Below are 19,965 nucleotides of genomic sequence, written 5' to 3'. Positions count from 1 at the left end.
TTTTAATAACTTGGGTCCTGGTCTGATCACAGAGGAAATCCACTAGAAACAAACTGAGTGATGGTTTCCTATTGTCAGCTTCTTCAGGAGGTCTTTATTTTGGCAGCTTTAACTTCTCCTAAATCAATGTCATTAAAAAGGTAATGTAGCATTAATTACAAGCAGAATAATGTAATATATCACAGATATTTCAGTAAAGGTTAAGAAAATTACCTTTGCACAGATACATTTGCTGATTAAATGTCTAATGTTGTGAATCATTAAAGTAGGTTTCTTACATTGTTTTCCTTAAAACTCTATCAATTGTCTATAATGACATTTGACTTTTTTTCTTCCCTTAAATTCATGTGGTTTTTAACTGTTTTTTCTGTTATCATAGTAACTGTAGCCAATATTTTTCTGGTCAATTCATTTCTTATTTCTGAACATGACTGTGACACTTGCCCATTAGAGATTTATTAGAAAATTAGCACTATAGCCTAATGAGCACCTTAAAAAATTATTGCATCTCCTAAGCACAATTTCTCACAGACCAGTGTTTATTAATATTGCCTAAATACTCCACAGTACTTTCTTATACCATGGGATACAAATGGGAAAGCCATAAACTTGAGTCTGCATCATGGGTAGAAATCAGGAGGTTGGCCAGCTAAATGCCAGTGTGGGGAATGAGACTAAGGAGCTGTTTTTTGTTGGTTTGTGTATTTGTTTTATATCTGAGGCTGACTTTCTGTGGAGTTTCATGGAAAGAATGCAGAAGCCTAGAGATATTTTAAACTGTCTTGCTCTATTTTTGAGTAAGTCAGAGAACCCTTTAATAGTTCGAAATTCAAGGGAAAGGCTTTGTGTACCTAAACCAGTCTCCAATAAATTAAGGTCTTTCTTAGAGTTGCACCAGTCCCTATGTCTACATGGTAGATTCCAGTATTCAAGTTTATTCCAATCCTGGACATTTGTGACAATGTTTAAGGAACATCCATGGCCTGGCTCCTAAAATAAAAAAATAGAGAGCTAGGGGAACAAAATAGATAGCATGCATTTTTAGCTGATTGGGATTTGTGAAGTGCCAGGATTTCAGAATACCCAACTGGAGTAACCAGTCTGGGCTTTCTAGCAGTTCTGAGAAAATAAGCTTGTTTCAGGTCTGATGGGGTTTGCAGAGGAAATACCAAATACTTCATTGAAAGACATTTGGCCTTCTAGCCCCGGGAATTGACTGGAGCTCTAATTCACAGAACATGGTTAGTCCTGGTTGGGAAGTTTCCTGTCCTTATGAAATCTCATCAACTTTTGCCTGGTTTGGGTGGTTTGGGGTTTTTTCCTGGTTTTCTATGAAGATGAAGCTTTGACAGTCATGCTCCCTCAGCCTCTCCTTACAATCCTGATCCAGCCTGGCTAAATCTTTCTGATCCTTTGACCAATTTCATACCTAGTCCTGGTAGTGCACAGTTTCATGAATACTAGTGGCTATATATAAAGGAGAGTGACCCAAATGGTCTCATTTTCTCTTCGTTCCTCCAGTGAGGGCTACTACTATTGTATCTGGCGGTAGCAAGAAGCCCAGTAACCCCCATGTATTTTGCATGTGCTGTTCCCATGGAGTTCCTGGGGGGAAAGAAAAAGTGGTGGAAAATAGGAGACAGATTATTTTTTTCTGGGAGGTAGGAGTTAGGAGAAAAAAGGACATGGCCCTTGAAATAAAACAGATTTCCTTCACTCTCTTTTTCACAAAATAACTTCATTAAATTAGTGTTGAGGTGTGACCCTGTGTCACATTAGTCTTTGATGAGCTGAGGAAGGGCTTTTGAGCAGGTAGAAAACTCCAGCAGAAGCTGAAGTAAATTCTGCATTGTTCCAGTCCCTTAATGATTCAGTTATTGTTACAGGCCAGGCTCCTTTCCTGCAGTAAGGTGGCCAGAGGTCTCCTTCATTTATTTGTGTCTTTGTTCCATAGTTTATGGGTTTTTTCAATGGCATCTTTAGGTTACAGTGTGCAATCTTTTTTAATCATGTTACATAGATTCATATGAATTCTTAGACTGGAAGTTATCTTTGGCTTGCTCTCCAAATGTCTCTTTAAACAGCAGAGACATGTGAATTTATATTTGCTAGATGCCTGCAAGAATACTTTTCTACTGTCTCTCCTCCATTTGGAATGGAACTGCAGCTCGTGACATTTTTGGCTTCAGCCTGACTCATGGAAAAGCTTTGCCTCAGGGAGGGCACGTGGATTTTCTTTTCACCCTGTGGTTGGCTGAGCACAGCCCATGTGAGCGAGGGGTCAGTGCTCCTCTTCTGAGACAGTTTTCACATCATTTCTCAAGGGATAATAGTCATTATTTAGAGCTGTTTGATTTTGTGGAGGATAATAAAGAGGGGAAAAATTAGTTTTCTTCTAATGGATGTGTGTTTCTGGTAAACCAAATTTGTTGGAAACATTTTGAATGTTTTTTAAAAGATTTTTCTTGAATAATGACATCCAGGTTTAAAATGAGAGAAAAATCTGAATGCCAAGAGAATAATCACCATGTCCAAACAGAGTTCATCTCCAAAGAGAACTAGTAAACTCCCAAAGTTCTTTGGATGGAGGGGAGTTCTTTTCAAGGTCCTTTTCATGGACCAGTATCACCTGTGCCTGTGTCATCTCCCACATCACAGGGGATACATTTGATGGAGTTGAGCACTCTGGGAGGCTTCCAGTTACCATAGGGAGAAAGGTGCTGGGAAATTTCCTTGCATCTCAGGACACAGGCTAAATATCTGACAAAAACCCAAACATCTTCAATTCTTTAATTAGGAATGACTGTGAGAAAGGCAGATGGAGGAAGGGGGAAGGTTTTACTGCAGGTGAGGTAAGTGGAGGGCGGAGGTGCTCTGGACAGGGCAGCAGCAATGGGCAGATGTGCACAATGGCTCAGGCTGTGTTAAGGAGACAGATCCAGCTTCCCAATGAAGAAGGAGAAAGCAAGCTCACATTTCACCTTCACTTAATGAGGAATATTTGGAAGGGGAAAGTGTGGAGCATTTTAATTGGGGTTCACCCTGGGGAGGAAAGTACTTAATTGTTCCAAGCAATGCAAGTGAAAGTAAGGGACAAGGTTCTTCTTCCTCATTCCCCATCTACTGGGAACAACTTCTCTTTTGGTTCACAGAGTTTTAATTTTTAAGAGGAAATGTATTTCCCTTGGGTCATACCAAGCTTCCCTTGGTAAATAATGAGCTTATGTCGCATCCTGTTTCTGCAAACCCAATTAAGTCAAATTTTGTGGTTTTGCTCGAAAATAAATGGATTTTTTGCAGTGGTAAATTTGATTGCCACTAATATATTGGACTTTCTAATGGATGTTTTACAGACAGTTATTCATTAGGCAATTCAAGCAAAAATGTCTTTCAGTGCCATTTTGAAACTTAGGCACTCAGCTGAAGTCCTGCTCTCACACACATGAATGCTCAGGGGAGTGCTAGAGACAAGGCTGAATCAAAACTTCAGTAATGGGCATTGGACAGTAAAACTCTTATTTACAGTCCTACACTATGAGCACTTCTAGAAAAAAGTCACCTGACTGAGGACTTCTGATCTCTGCTGTAAGACAAGAAGAGCAGCAGAGTTGCTGCTCTGGGTCTTCTCTGCAACCAGTTCAAGGCTGTGGGGACAACTTGGAGTATCCTAGGAAAAAGCAGTAAGATTCAATTTTTGATTTATTTAGCATGAATAAGGCTCCAATAATGTTGAATTTTTAAGGACAGCTTTTTCTAGCAGAGGAGATCACCTGTAGTGAAGGAGTGGCTCATTTGATGCCTTCTGCCCTTTATTATCACCAAGGTTTTTGTGAGCTGCAGCCTGACATGCATTTGATCTCTCTCTCCTTTGTACAGGGACACTCTGCTCACTGACCATTGAGAAGGCCATGCCTGAGGATGGGGGCGAGTACAAGTGCATAGCTGAGAACCCAGCAGGGAAAGCTGAATGTGCTTGCAAAGTGGTGGTAGAAGGTAAGTATTGTGCTGGGTACAAAAAAACCCTTCCTTAGAACCTCCTCCTTTCCAACTTATTTCCCAAGAATGACCTTTAGGAGCTACTTACACACACACACATATGAAAAAAACCTCTTCCCCATCTACTCTACTCCTCTGCCCTTTTTGGTCAATAGGTAATTCAATGTCTACCATAAAGGAGCTTGAACAAAGAGACAGTACAGAACCAAGGGCTCTGGATACTGTGTAGAATAATCTGTATTTTCCTGCTGCCCACTGTATTTCTAGAAGGCAGTAAGCTGAACTTGTAAGATTTTTTTCTGAGCTGTGTGCATCCTTTGAGACCAGTGAGAATTCTCTGTGTGAGTCTGGGTCTCAGTCTGCCTCAGGACTGCATGTGGCCTATTTCTCACTCCACAGCTCCCCAGTTCTTTGCATTCACAGATGTTTGGTCATTTGGTTTTCTAGTGTAACTGAGCAAAAATAAACAAATTAGCAGCTCAACCACCCTTGAGTTCCATAGTCTTAGAACTTGGATTATTTACTGACTGAGGTACTTGTTTCCAGCCATGGTCATGCTGATGACACTGTACTCTTGTTAAATAATCTTGACCTTCAGCAAGGCCTAGGTGAGGCTGAGTGAGACACAGACCTATAAAGCTGCCATGGAGTTTAAATTATTTAAGGGGCTTTATGTAACCAAATGTCCTTCTAATGAACTCACCTTCTGATGAGTTTATTATTGAATGCTCTGAGACTTTCCATTGTGACTAAAATGAACACAAAACTAGACAACAAGCCTAATAACAGAACTTGGGTACTGAACCTTCACAGCTGTGTTGCAGATGTGGTATTTGTGGCAGGAGGTCTAGAAAAGAGAACTATTATTTTTTTTCTAATGACACAAGGCAAGAATGTGATTCTGTAACTCCTCACTAAAGGTCAGTCTTCCAGTAACTGGAAAAGGAATTAATTACACATAAACTTACAATTAAAGATACAAGTATCTTCTGTGATACTATTACAGAGTCACACAGTAATCTGTCTTAGATATTTGATAAGCTATTGTTTATGGTTCTGTAATTTAAAGTAATTCATTTTGTCAGTTTTGAAGTTCAAGGAAGAGGCTTTAAGCAAAATCTGAAACACCTTAACCACCACAGATCCAGAGTGCTGAAGGATCAGATCATCAAAAGCTTAGCAGTAGTTCTTTAGAGCTGCCCTAGCAACTTTTAAATGTCTCAGTCACTATGTCTTTTTCCCCTGTCTTCTGAATATCCTTCAAGTAGTTGCTTTTCTTCCTGAAGCTTCCCTTAGCCAATTTCCCACCTCAAGTTTCCTGCTGGACAGTGCGTGCTCTAGGAGGCTGCAGGTAGAGTTTGGCTTCAAAGCCTTGATCATGGGAGGCTGTGAGCTCCTTGCCTGATGATGTGAATGACATTACCTCAGCTGTCTGGTTCTCTGTGGTGGTGGCACCCATGGCGTTAGGAGCTCACAGCTCACAAAGTGTTGGGGACCAGGATGGCCACATTCCTCACCTCAGTACTGGCTGCCTCATCTGCCTTTTTCATTCTCCACTGGCACGCTGCTGAGAAGAGGTTTTTGACGAATGGCAGCGTAGCAAACTCCAGCTATTTAGGAAAGACGCCGTTTGATATCCCGTGTCTGACACTGGCAGAGGGGATGACTGTTATTTTTAAATTAGAATTGTGATCTAAAACAAGAGTTCAGATTTCTCCCTTCTTCAGTCCACTGTCAAGATCCCAGATGCTGATTTTTAGACTAAGTAATCATAGTCATTATATTTCTTTTGACATCAGGGTCTCAAGATTGGAGGAATGTTTGACTTCAGTTGGCAGATCTCAGTGTAGAATCTGGGTGTCTGAACTCTCACACAGCCTCCTGCTCTGAATTATTTACTATCAGATTCTCTCTTCCTCTGTTAACTTTTTAGGAAACTTAGATGAATTTTCACAAACTGGCACCTAGAAGGTGTCTAAAATAGCTGTTTCCATAAAATTTATGTCATCTTTTCTCTGGTAGCTAACAGCTCTCTCACTCACAAGAGTGAGATCATAATCTATAATCATAATCTTTCTTCCAAAGATAAATGTCAGGATCAAACAATGTAACAAGCAGGGCTTGTTAGGATTTGCATTTTAGGTCATAGAAACCTAGAATGGTTTGTGTTGGAAGGGACCTTAAAGACCATTTTTTTCCAACCCCTACCATGACCAGGGCCTCCTTCCCAGAGATCAGGTTGCTCAAAGCCCCATCCAGTCTGGTCTTGAACACCCCCAGGAATGGGAAGTACCTCTTTGAGCAACCTGTGCCAGTGCCTCATGGCCCTCACCATGAAGAATTTCTTTCTAATATCTAATCTAAATTTTACCTCTTGTCTAGATGCTTGGGCTCTTAGTGCAGCTGCTTTTGTAGGGGGTTTTTCCCTCTCTGCTCCCTCTTCCTTTCAGAATGTGACAGTCTCCAGCAAATCTGTGCAGAAAATTCTTTTTAAAAGCCTAAAGAACAGCAATTTCCTCTAACTTTGCAGAAAGATCCAAAATAAACCTTTTATTAGACACCTTTTTTATTATTGATTTTCAAACAGGATTTGTATTTTATTATTTGTTTTGATTGCAGATGCCTCAAAGACCTCAAAGCCTGCTGAGAAGAAGACCAAGAAGCCTAAGACCACACTTCCCCCAGTGCTGCCAACAGAGAGTAAGTGCCTGTGATTGGATTTGCTTTCTTTTCAGTGGAAACAAAAGAGTGCTTTGGGATTCTGTGGTCATTCTCTTCTGTTTGCAGACATAGTATCAGAAGCCTGTGCTGTTTCTTTAGCTCTTGCACTTAAGTCATGTGAAATGAGTTTTTGCCATGTGGGGATTAGAAGTAAGAACCCAAACTGTGAGTTCAGACCTCACCCACTCCACTCTCTGTTTTTCATAAGGGTGCAATAAACTTGTGACACCGATTTATTTTTGGCTGCCTCTCAAAGAGCACAGAAATACTTGAATAGTTTGCTTCAATTTGTGTTGTGTCCTGTGTAGACAATATGAAGTTTTACTATTGGTAGGCAAAGCATCTTGACTGAAATGCCCTGTAGAATAGTCTGTCCTTTTTTGGCATGATCATGGAGAATGGTTTTGCAAATATTGAATTCTTTGTTTTAAGCCTAAATGCTTAACTTGCTTTTAATGCTTTGTGAAATAATAAATTAGCTATAAATTCCCATGTTTCCTACTCATCATATGTGCATTTGATTAAGAGAAAACTTTAAATGGTAAAGGCAGCACAATAATGTCAGTTTAAGAATTACTAACACCAATACTATTTATGAAATCAAGGGATACAAGCATCTCTTAAATTAAAACTGGGCTTTGAAAATTATTTATCTAAGGTGTCCACCATGTGGGTTCCTAAAAAGATGTAAAGATGTGGTTTAATGGAAACATGAAATATTTTATCCACCTCTCTCAAAAAATAAAAAACAAATAAATAAACTCTAATCTGGTCTTCCAGCAAGAACATTTTCAGCTGCTTTCAGTAGGACTCAGAGCAGGTTTATACTGATTGATGATCACAGGTAATAATTGTGCTTCTGGAAATGTGACTTACATAAAACTATGCCCTGGGCTACAGCTATTTCTGAGTTGCTGGCTGAGCATTATAATTCTCTCTCCAGTCTCTTTTTGGGGATGTGGGAAGAGTCACATTAACATGCTCCACCTCTGCACCTGAGCTTCAAGTGCATAAATAATAACAGTTAAGAACAATGATTTTGTTATTGAACATCGATAGAATAGAAAATTTTAAAGCCCTTTAAATCTCCATGGAACAGTCTTTTGAATTGTATTTTCTGTGCACGCAGCACACACATTTCCTCTGATCCTCCCAGCAGTGTTATCAATTGCAGCTTTCCCAGGAGAAAGTGTAAGTTGGGAAGTAAGTCTAAATATGGAGATCTATGACCTGATCCACATCCTGCTTCTTTTGCTTCTGGTTTTAGTGGAAATTAAAATAGATTACAAAACAGAAGCTATCAACTCTGGTTGCAGAAATATTTGCAAAAAGAAGATTGAAATAATGGGGAATGGTTTTTCTACATGGCATATTATTTCAGTATTTCAAATTCTTGAACTTCTCATAAGCTCTTCTTTTCAAAATATCTTTAAAACATCTTTCCTGCTGTGCAGTAAACATCGAGGTAACCAGAGAAAATGTTAGGAAACTGGGCTTTGAAAGAGTTTTTGGAAAAGCTTTGAAAAATACATATTTAATTTTAAAAGGATTTGGCTCCAGAGATTTCACAGGTGGTTTTTTAACATCTGAGTCTCAGAGGAATGTGAATATTTGACATCTGAAATAAGGTTTTATTTGTATGTTTGTCAGGGGCAAAATATACAAAACAGATCCAGTGGACTACACAGTTCCAATCTACACTAAAATTCTTATCAGATGTAGAGACTGTAAAGTTCCTTACCTGAAAGAGAATGGGCTTTACAAGTCAGATGTTTGTCTATCTTTACTGTATATCTCTTGAAAAGAAGGGTATTAGAGAATAACTGTGAATAAAGATGTCCCAGTCTTGTAAAGAGATATATTTTTACTCTGCTCTTTTCTGGTCTTTGTTGCCACATCAAGTTACCAACAGTCCTAATGGCAAGTAGAGTGTACAGATTGATACTGAAGAAAGAGAGAACAAAAATTCCTAATTATGTGATTAGAATTAATAATGAATAAATTCTGAATTTTGAGTAGTTAATTCAGTCACAGCAGTATATACTCTATGGGATAGAGAGACCATATACTCTGTGCTTTTTAGAAATTATTTTCAGGGAAATGATCCCTATTTTCCATGTTCTGTAAAGAAGTGCAAGTCAAATTTCATGGTTAGCAGCTATATCATCCTTTTCTCCCTTTATATAAATTACAAGTGATCCTTGGTTTTTTTGTCCTAGAAGAAACATTCAGAAAAGTAATAACTTTAGGTTCCTGAAACTAAAGATCAATACATTTCTTTTTGTGGAAGAGTGAATGTTGTCAGTATGTTAATTTGTAGAATTTGTGTCACTCTGAGAATAGTTGCTGACTCGGGTAATGTGGCTGTTCATTCTGACAGTGTTATTTAATTACAGGAAACTTGGGGTTGTAAGCTACAGAAATCCAATAGTAAGCAGAATTTGGGGCATTGCTCATACTGGATTCTGGTGTAGAATAAGAAGAACATTATGAAGGAAGCTGTGTGTCCTTCAGTGATTAACAACATCTCTGAATGGATGCTTGCAGTGTTTACTGCAGAAAGATTGCTCCCATGCTGGCAAATTACAAAACTTACAATGTATTTCCTTTTGCTTAGAATTAATATTGTGTCACCAGAATTTAGTAATAATTATGCAACCAAAACCCTACACCCTCTAAGGCTAAATAGAATAAATAATCTCTTTCTGAGAATAAGAAACAGATTCAGCTTTGAATCTGGGTGAAATAAAAGGGAGAAGAGGGGAAGGGCACCTCTGGAATTGGTTCATTCTTTACTGACTGCACTGACTTGGGCTTTGCCAGTTGGGTCTTTGCTCAGTGGATGTCAAATGCTACTGAGTTAGAATAAGAAAGTGTTATGTTTCTTCTAAAAGAGGCAGTGGAAATTTGAACCCTTTCATTATTTATCATGCTGCATACTCTGTGCCATGCCAGAACAATCAGTGGGTAATGTAAGGGTGTCCTGGCTTGACACATCCCTGTAGCAGAAACACTAAGCCAAAAATTCTCACCACTTGAACATTTCTCTAGAAAGCTTTGAAACTGCTCTGAAGGGATTTAGGCACCCAGTTCTCTTTGAAATTAGAACTTACTTCAAATTAAGCTTAAAGGGAATTGCTTACTTCAATTCCCAAAGCCACTTGCAAAATCTTCAGTGCCTATTAAATAAATGTTTTTGTTGCAACAAACTGGAAAAATCAAAGTGCTGCTTGAGATTTTTAAGAGTAAATAAAGATTTGAATGTTTACAAATAAATATCCCTTTTTCAAAAAAATATATTACTACTCCCCACTTGTAAATATTTTGTTGTCTTTAATGTGTGATAAGTAGAGGACCAAAACAGAAGGAATTAGCCCAAGATGAGGCAGATTTGTTCTCAGGTATGGATCCCAGCTTTCTTGATCCTCAGTTTCAGGATTAGTTTGCATGCAGTATTGAAGATAGTATAGATTTTGTTTTAAGTGGCATCACAGTAATTTACAGAAAGCTATTATAACTAAATAATAGTAAACTATGAGCTTTCCTAAAGGACTTTTTTCAAAGGCTTTTTTCAAGATTTGTTGATGAAAAAGGAGTATTACAGCAGTTAGATTCTATTTTTTAAACTTCACCATGGCTGAGCTGTGCAACATAACTTTACTATAGTAGGAAGAAACTGTATCTCACTTACAGCTACTGAGAAAAAAAAATTAATGCTTTAGAAAATTATCCTCATAAATCTAAGTGTTGGATTGAAGTGTTTGGAAAGAAATGCCCAAAAATTTTTGTAGACCTAATTCACAGCACTACTTACAGTAAATATTAAGAAATGGCAATTATCACCTGTCACAGACATTGTTATGAAAACCTAACAGGATATCCTGGATTCCCTCATCTGAGTAATACATCTTAAACCCACTGTTCTCATATCCAGACCACATACATTGAAGGGCTGACCCAGCATAGAGTTTGATTGCACAAATGTAGGTTCTTCTATTCAGTTAAAAATAAAGTTACATCAAAGAAAATAACTTTGTTTACACACCTGTAAGTTATTTAGCAGTTTTTGGTAGCTTGCTGATATAAATCTTTTATATATACTACTATATAAGACATTTGATTTCATATCAAACACATTTTTGGTTAGGTAGCTGTATTCTTTTACTGATGAATAAATATTAATAAAATGTCACCACTGGCACTGTCCAGATGAAAGCCTTTGGCAGGTTTCACTGTTACCTTCCCAGATCTGAATTTTTAACATTATTGGCACTTGAATGCAAGGCTGAGCAGTGACATCTCTGGAACAATGCACCATAAAAGTAAATATGCTAGACAGGACTCCTTATTATGTTAATATATTCTTGTCCATAGTAGGGAGAATTCTAAGTGTTAATCACCATGGAAAAATTATGAGTCAGTGGCCAAGTGATTAGCATGCAGTGCTGTTATTTACTCTTCAATAAACAATCTTGTCAGAGAATCCAAGTCTGCAAGCACCATTTTAAGAAAATATTCTTAAAACATTAAGCTTGATGTGTCCAATTTAGTGTATAACTAAATCAGTTAACATTTCAAGCTTTCTATTGATTTTCCATTCTATGAAAATAATATGAAACACAGCATAGATTAATATGAAATGTTTCAAAATCTTTATATCATGACAGATTGTTTTGTGCCAAGTGTAAAACTTACCACTTTCTAAGTGAAGAACTCAATTACTAAGGAAGTTACTGTTCTGGTCAGAGATGTTCTTTTAATTGCAGAAATGTGGGCACTGGGTAGCAGCTGTGATCTGTGACTGCTGCTGACCTCTTTGGTCACTGGGATAGTCTGAGTGGCTCTTGAGGGTCAAGGAGCTGCCCATGCCAGTTCCCTCAGTCCCATTAATTTCCCAGAAGGCTCATGCTGCTCCACTGCTGGTTGTTGTGAGATCCAAGACAAGAGATCCAAGATTTTCTGCACAGTGAGTGCAAGTACTTTGTGTGTTGGAACAATATGAATTCCATTGTCAGAGAAGCCTCTAACTAAAGTTTTCAAGGAAAAATTTTCCTAAGCTGAAAATTGCACTCTTAATGTATGCAAATCAAATTGCCATAAGCTATTTTTAAGACTTAAACAGGATTTCTCTGAAACTCTAAATTATGAAAGGTGCTGCCTTCATCCCTGAGGCTTGGGGGTCCAAGAGTGAATAGCTGTGCCACAGGACCCAACCCAGTCAAGTTGGGCTGAGGTAAAAAGGCAATGCAAGATTTAACCTGCTGACTGAAGGTTGGTTGCTTCCAAAGATGAAAAATAATTCTGTCACTGTACATATAAAATGAGCAATGGAGAAACACCATTTTGTTGTCCAAATCCTTTCTCCTGAGTGCCCCTTTCAGCACTGTTTCTCTAATGCTGGTCATACATTTGGAATCTCTGCCAAGTTCCTTTACAGCTCTCATCATACTGACATTTTCTGAGTTAATATTGGCACAGAACATTATTTTCCATGTATATTTCATGGAGTTCATCCTACATATCTGTATGTTGACAGAAGAAGACAGAAATGTTTATTGACTGTTTATGCAGAGAAAAATGAATAGTTTTTGCAATGTGGCCTTGAACTGAAGAGGTGCCATGCTTCATTAATTTCCAGTTAAGTCGTTGGCTAGAAACTGCACATCTGAGGCATATAATAGAAGCATAAAGTTTCTTCTCTATAAAACAGGGACCTAATCCATTGACTTAATTAATGTCCAAAAGTATATAGCACCTAGTTTTTCCCACTGGAACCATTTGAAGCTCCTGAATGTCCAGATGACCTGGCAGTATTTTCCTATGGAACAGGCTGGGTAGCAGGATAGAACCTACCTTAGATTCCTGTCTCTGCACACTTGGGCACAGCTTTTTAGTGTCTAATTGTAGATAAAAAGGGTGAAAATTGAACTTAAGAAACTAAACCTTGCTGTCTTGCTCCCACCAGAGCTCTTAGAGCATTTTACATGGCCTGGATTGTTTGTGAGCTTTATTTCATTCTGGATCTTTTCTGCACTGCTCAGATTTGCTTTAATTGTAGAAGTTGCTCAAGAATTGTGCTACTAAAGTGCTATGGAATTGTTTATTCCTTCAGCTGAGCTGTTTTCAAATACTGAGTTATTTTCAGTGTTCCAGATCATATTATTGAAGCTTTGAGAGCTGGTATATGCTAGCTCTCTTGTGACTGAAATGCAAAAGTGAGTATTTCCTGAGTTTTATTTTTGTTTTCAGAAGGCAGAGGCTGTATATTTCTCAATTAGAGGACAATCTCTGCATGATTTAGAAATTAAATATGGGATGTTGCAACAAAATTACAGTTGTTTTTAATGAAAAATAAAATAAAAGCTTTAAAAAACTTATGAAGCACACAAACACAACTGACTTGCATGGAATTAAGTTTTCTAATTTCTGCTTGTCATCGAATTTAAACCAGAGTTGCTTTCTGTTTCACTGTATTTAGATACTAAACAGTTATTTGGAAACAGTTATAAGAAATCTGCTCTTTGCGATGCAATGAAGTGAAACTATTCTAACTTCCAAACCTTGATCAAGTTTTCAAGCTACTGGTGTTCAGAGCTTTACATCTGTCATTTTCCTCTCTAGCAATTAGCACAGGTTCATTAATGCTATCATTTTTCTCCTGTTTCATCTTATCTGTGCTAAAATCTATAGTGAGTTTTTCGTACCATCAGCTAAGTCTGTGACAGAATAATTGATTACTTTGACCACAAGGTCAAATGTATAATTTTTTTCTGTACTTCTAGCTCTCAGTCATTCCATGCTTTCTGGCAAAGCAGGCAGTAGTGAAGGTTGACAGAGAACAGCCACTTTTGATTCAGATCTGGATATGTATCCCCAGAAGGGTCTGGAGGAGGTTACACTGGGATTCATTTCCATGGGGGAGAGAGAGACCTCATGATCTCACATCCCACAAGCCTGAAGGATCCAAGTGAGATGGGGAGGAAGGAGCAGATACTTGAATCTGGGCTTTCCATAAATTTTCCTTAAATATTCTTTTTACCATGGCGTCTGACACATTACAGACATGACTTCTTTTACAGTTTCTCTTGAACTTTGAAAACGCTGAAAAAAACCAATTTAGTTCCTTTAGGAAGATGAAATCTTGACATGTTTTGCATAGGGGAAGGTGGTTTTCTATGTGCCTTTAGTATGAGAGTGTGTCATTAACCCTTCTGCTCTCCTGAGCTAAAATGAGGCTGTTCCACAAGCAGACAGAAGCAGGGATAGGTCTTGTCCTTATGATAATGGGGTTAGGTATTAACTGTACTTGTTTTCCAGGTGCTGAAATTCATCACTACAGAAGACAAGCACATAATTTTTGGCATGTCCCTCAGGGAAGACAGCAGGAATTATGGATTGGTTGGAAATACTATCTTGAGTACTGATTTTTTTTTCCAGATCCTAAGAGTTTTACTTCATGCTTTATGAAAGCAAGTTGTGCAGAGAGCCATTTCAGGGGAGGGCTATTCCTATTTTTAGTAAAATTCCAAAAAAGGGAAGCAAAAAAGAAAGACGGAGGCTTCTAAGCATATCTGCTCTCATGACTGCACCATCAGGGAGAGGAAGAGCACAACCAAATGCCTGGCAACTACCAGCCTGTATGGGGTTTTTCCCCTTTTTGCTTTATGTCCCCCCACTCAAAAACAAGCTCTGTAAGAGGCAAACCTGCCTTGTAATGTTTATGTTGTTTCTAGAAGGCAAATGCATTTAAGGGGGAAATATCAGACCTTTTACTTCCAGGCTGATTTTCAGCGTCGTCCCTTTTCAATGTAAATACCAAAAGAAAGACAAACCATCTTTAAGAAAAAAAAATGCAGAAGCAGACTTGAACGAACATTTCCAAAAGGCTCAAATATTTTAATGAAAACAAGCATTTGACCTTGTCAACTTTGAGTAATGTTATTAGATTTTTTTTTCACTGTCTCCAGTAGCCTTTAAAAAAAAAAAACAAAACAGTTGCATTTCAAAGAGAAGCATAAGATGAGCTGGTATTCTTAAGGAAGATCTAAGAACATTGGAGTGTACACTATTAGCCAATGAAGTCAGCTACACAGAGCCAGAGACCTGTCCTTGTACTCATCCCCTTCCACCCTGCCCCAGCCTTTCATTTCTGCTCAGGGCTATTTGTGTCTGCAAAACAGGATATTCAGCCAGACCTTCCAGCAACCCTTGGCAATCTACATGGTTTGATGAAGTGCAGTGACAGTCTGTATATCCTAAGTGAATATAATGTCCTGGTGGGTAAAAACTAAAATTTAAACCAAAAAATTGTACTTACATATAAAAAGCAGTGCCCTAGCTGAATGAAGTGATGCGTTCAGCTCTCAGTTCAGTTCAGTTCTTGTTCTCTGCTTTGCTGCTATGGAAATCTTCACTGTGGTGAGGGTTTTTAAAACTGGCTTAAGCATAGTTGTTCCAGTATGCATGCACCTTGCCTATTAACTAAGGTACTGGAATTAATACACAATGTAGGCCAAGGGGTGATCCATGAGTGAAAATCATACTGGATTCAGGGATTTGTTGTTTTGGGTTTTCTTTTCTGAAAATTAGCAGTAGTATTTGTAACCCAAGATGGTACTTGACAAATGGTGTTTTTCTTCATCCCTATTGATCTCTGTTCATATCAGGCTTAGTAGAGTGGAAGCAATCAAATTCCTGTCATTGTAGCTTGTATTAAAAGCCATTGCAGCTCTGAGAACAGACCCAACAGCTACTTCATTTCAGTTTAGAGAAAAGCAGATAATATGATGTCAAATACAGTATACACACAAACATTTTTACATGTTTCTGAATCATATAACTGAGTTTAAATGGGGTTATGCATCTAATGAATAACTAATGGGTTATTTCCATTAACAAGGATGTTTAAGAGCAGATGAGAGCCCAGACTCTACAGGCCCTCCAGCTGGCATCTGATCGTGTACATAGTTTCATCTGCATAATATGGCTCCAACCTGAAATAAGAGTTTCCACTCAGGGTGTGACCATGACAAAGAGGAAAGCTGCTCTGAGAACACCACTTGCTGCCTTTGCTTGTACAAGTCAGGCAGGAAAAATGATGTAGAAATGCATTTGCTGTCACTCACCACAGCAGCCAGGGCACATGTCATTCTGTTGGTGGCACAAAAAGCAATGTGTCCCTTTAATGAGCAGTTGTGCTCTTTGAAGGCCTCAGCTTAAAGAGGGTTAAGTCCCCGTGGATGATGTGGCAGGACAGATACCTTGCTTACACCCTGGTAATCCAGTAATACTGGGATAAATGCCTCACAAGTGCTCATCTAAACCTTTAACTAGTTCTGTTGGTTTGGCCATTGTCAAAGAAAGGTTTCTTTGGGAAATGTCCAACTATTCTTTTTTGTCTCAGCCATAAGTACAGTGAGAATATCCCACCTCTCCGTTTTTGTGTTTCTGGTTTCTACGAAATCAATAAATTCAGAGTATATAAATGCCAAGAATACTTTTAGGAAAATTATTTAAAAATTGAAAGAAGATGGAAAAAGCTTTTCTATATTCACTTCATAACTGAATAAACACTGTTGTTGACAGCTAAGCCATTAGATAATTTTAAAGTCATTTGGTCTTTTCATATCCTATACCACATCACCTACTTCTTCCAGTTACTCTAAAAACCAATCTGTCTGTTGTTTTAGCTATAGCATTAGACTCCCACAGTGGTTTTGCAACTCATGGCTTCTGAGTTTCATGGAGCATCACATGATATGTTCCAGGGGACCATGCACAGCTTGTAGTTTGCTGCAACCAAAAGGCTTAAAATAAAAAATCTGCTTTTATGGTTTGGTGAAATCGGGGGGATATTTTGCTGCTCAGTCTTTCTAACTTGAAATAACTAAATAAGGAAAGGAAAGGAAAGGAAAGGAAAGGAAAGGAAAGGAAAGGAAAGGAAAGGAAAGGAAAGGAAAGGAAAGGAAAGGAAAGGAAAGGAAAGGAAAGGAAAGGAAAGGAAAGGAAAGGAAAGGAAAGGAAAGGAAAGGAAAGGAAAGGAAAGGAAAGGAAAGGAAAGGAAAGGAAAGGAAAGGAAAGGAAAGGAAAGGAAAGGAAAGGAAAGGAAAGGAAAGGAAAGGAAAGGAAAGGAGAATTCAAAATTTTTGCATCTGTTATGACTATCACTAGGCACCTCTGTATAGTCTGCCAGACACTCAAAAGCACTTAGCACATGCTGCTTCTGTTGGAGGCAATAACATCTTAAAGCCAGACAACTTCAATCATACTGCCTGGTTGAGCATAAGAAAATAAGAAATGTTCTTTCACAGCAGAGGCCGTTCTCTGACCAGGATGCTTAGAATAGCAGGCAAAAAGAGAGTGCTGTAAAAGGAATGAACTCCTTCACTTCTGGAATTCAGTGGTTTCAAGGCATCCAGACTGTTGCATTTAATGGCCACCACAATGCATAACTCCTATGAATTTGCCCTTTTGAACCTGTTTATGTTTCTCTATTGTAAAACATTACTTATTTGTGAAGGTAGATTATGCTTGTTGTATTTAACTTGGTGATTCTCTTATGCCTGCTGTCTGGAAATTTAATTGGATGGCCTCTAGTTCTTGTTTTGTGAAAAACAGTTAATAGCCATTTTCTACCTATGTGTTCTCTGCTGTTCTTCTACTTACCCTGCACAATTTGTAGAACATTATCTTCCAAAAATTTATGGATCCAGATTACAAGTTCTAAGCTGTATTTTTGTAGCTATGACCTTTTCTTTTGAGAATATAGCAAAATGTTGTGCCTGCTTAAGGAAGAGGATGAGGCAGAGGGTCTTGCTAATATTTACTTTTGGTATATCGCTGTTTCCTTGCGAGCTCACAAGTGGTATGAGAAGCAGCACATGGTGTAAACTACCCTACTTTTTACTGAGATCATTCAACATTGATTATGCTGAAAATCTGAGCAGAAATTCAGTATGAGATGGGTCTTGGCCCAGTGTTCTCACCTATGAAACTGCTATAAGGAATGGATGATGACAGATTGTGGGAGAAGTGTAAATTTCTTTGATTCTTTTAAAAGTTTCAGCTTCAGCTGTGAATATTCTGAGGATCTCCCAGGATAATAAGAGTGGTTTTTAAAGGTATTTTTAATTATTTATTTAATATGCTGGAAGAATATATTATATTTTCAAGTGCCAACAAAGCATTGCTATGGATGTTTGTGGTTAGTCTGGTACCTTGCAAAGCTCACCTTTGAATTGACATGGTTTGTTGTTTGTTTTTCTTTAACTAGGTGAAGCAACAGTGAAGAAGAAACCAGCTCCAAAGACTCCTCCAAAAGCAGGTAATTTATTTCATGTCTCACCCACATTTACCAATGCAGCTGTTTGCCTACAAAGTTTGTTTGCATATGTGATTAAATGGTAGGTAAGTCAAACTTGTTTACACTGTACTAGGAATTAAATTATGAGCATCCAAAGAAGTTACTCTCAGATGGACTATAGCAAGATTCAGTAGTGTGTAACTTGTGCCCTTTTGCATATCCACAACAAAACTTGGCTTTCTGTGAAATAATTTTTTCTGTGTATCACAGAATCCTCTGCATGAGTAGCTACCACAGAGAAGGTGATAGATTCTACTTTTCCTATCACTGGCATTATGGTAATCTGTTTGTGTGTTTGCAGTCTCCAAGGCAAAACTATCTATATTTAAAATTACAAGGAAATTTCCTCTATAGGAACCTGTTTTCAGGGTCTTAAAACTTTGTCAGACTTTTAACCTGTTCAAGCTGCTTTCTATGCCAGATTCAATGTCAGATATGCCTAGTTTCCTTCAGATATTTTCAAAACAAAAACACTTTTAAAAGGCCAAGTCTAGAGTGGGGGGAAGCCCATTTTGTTTTAATTACTTTGACAAGGAAAAGAAAGCACTTTTTCATGCCCAGTAGCCCTGTGCTTTGTAAAGAATGTCACATTTGGCACTGAGGTCATTGTTATATTAGGGAATGCCCCTTACCATTTCTGTCAATGTCCTCCAGTCTGCCCCCTTCCCCTACAATACACACACACATGAATAATTTTTTATCATGCTGCTTTCATAAGCAACAGTATAGGTTTCACCCTGGAGTTGTCCAGCCTATGATATTTCTGGCATCTGTGCTGAGCAGCTACCAGGAGTCTGACAGTCTCAGCTGCACAGCTGAGAGCCAGAAGGAGCACTGTTAGCAGGAGATGTTCTGCCATCTATTGATACTCAGGCAGTGAGAGGGAAGAGGAGCAGGAATTCAGGAATAGAGGGGAATGAATGGGACTGCAAGGTTTAAAAGAAGCACTGTGATACACAAACAAAAAGATCCATCATTGCTCATGGCAAAATTTAGCATGATGGAGAAAGACATCAATTTCTTTCCTTGTCTCTCATGATGTTTCTGTACCACATAATATTTATCTGGCTACTGAAGCCAGAATCTTCATAGGCAGATCTTGAGTCTTAAATTTTCTGAATTCTGTTGATGACATCAGGGAGCAGGTTTGCAGAGCCCCTCTGCTGCAAATTGATAAGAAATTAGCTGGAGCTGTTCTTCAAAAATGTAAAGTTCAAAAGAAAAAATTTTCTGAAAAACACACAACAAAATTTCATAAGCTGTATATTTGGAAGTGGTGGTGCGTGCCAATGTTTTTGTCTTTTGGATGTCTGTACCTTGGTCTTGCATGAGCAAACTGTGGATGGGTAAATTGTTACTGCTTCACTCCCCTAGATTTAACAAATCCACTGAATTTTTTTCATTGCAAGCAACAGGTAACTGCTAATCTGGATTTCAAATGCTGCTCTGAAACAGTTGAGCTGAGAAATGTATGTGCTTTGAATTTTAAAAAAACTTATAGTCACTTAAATGGATATTTAATTTATTTCATTTTTTCCCTCCAGCTGCTCCTCCTCAGATTACTCAGTTCCCAGAAGACAGAAAAGTCCGTGCAGGTGAATCAGTGGAATTGTTTGCCAAGGTGGTAGGAACAGCACCCATAACTTGCACCTGGATGAAATTCCGTAAGCAGGTAAATTTTCTGGTCTCTTTTTAACAATCATTCAAAAGGCAGAGCTGGAAAGGAACACCAATGACTATCTCCCATTTTTCCATCTCCCTCCCTGAGGAATTGGCAAAGTCCATGTTGTTCCTGCAGATGTTTTCCTCACCTCTACTGAAAACATTTCACTAATGAAGATTTCACAACCTTCATTAGCAAATTATTGCAGTGTTTATATGGCCAT

At 38.3% G+C, this 19,965-nt stretch overlaps 1 protein-coding gene across 2 annotated transcripts in view; it reads left to right on the top strand.

Annotated features, from left to right (window-relative positions):
- MYLK (myosin light chain kinase) overlaps nucleotides 1–19,965 on the top strand; it is a 191,066-nt gene that overhangs the window by 126,841 nt on the left and 44,260 nt on the right. For both annotated transcript variants that reach the window (XM_056495971.1, XM_056495970.1), the window contains 4 exons: nucleotides 3,877–3,993; nucleotides 6,616–6,696; nucleotides 17,990–18,040; nucleotides 19,624–19,751. In XM_056495971.1, the coding sequence (XP_056351946.1) occupies nucleotides 3,877–3,993; nucleotides 6,616–6,696; nucleotides 17,990–18,040; nucleotides 19,624–19,751 (377 nt within the window). The remainder of the gene's footprint in view (nucleotides 1–3,876; nucleotides 3,994–6,615; nucleotides 6,697–17,989; nucleotides 18,041–19,623; nucleotides 19,752–19,965) is intronic.

Source organism: Oenanthe melanoleuca, chromosome 7 (genome assembly GCF_029582105.1).
Source record: "Oenanthe melanoleuca isolate GR-GAL-2019-014 chromosome 7, OMel1.0, whole genome shotgun sequence".
NCBI classification, from domain to species: Eukaryota; Metazoa; Chordata; class Aves; order Passeriformes; family Muscicapidae; genus Oenanthe; species Oenanthe melanoleuca.
The sequence above is the reverse complement of the archived record's forward strand: the minus strand, read 5'-3'. Positions and strand labels throughout refer to the sequence as shown.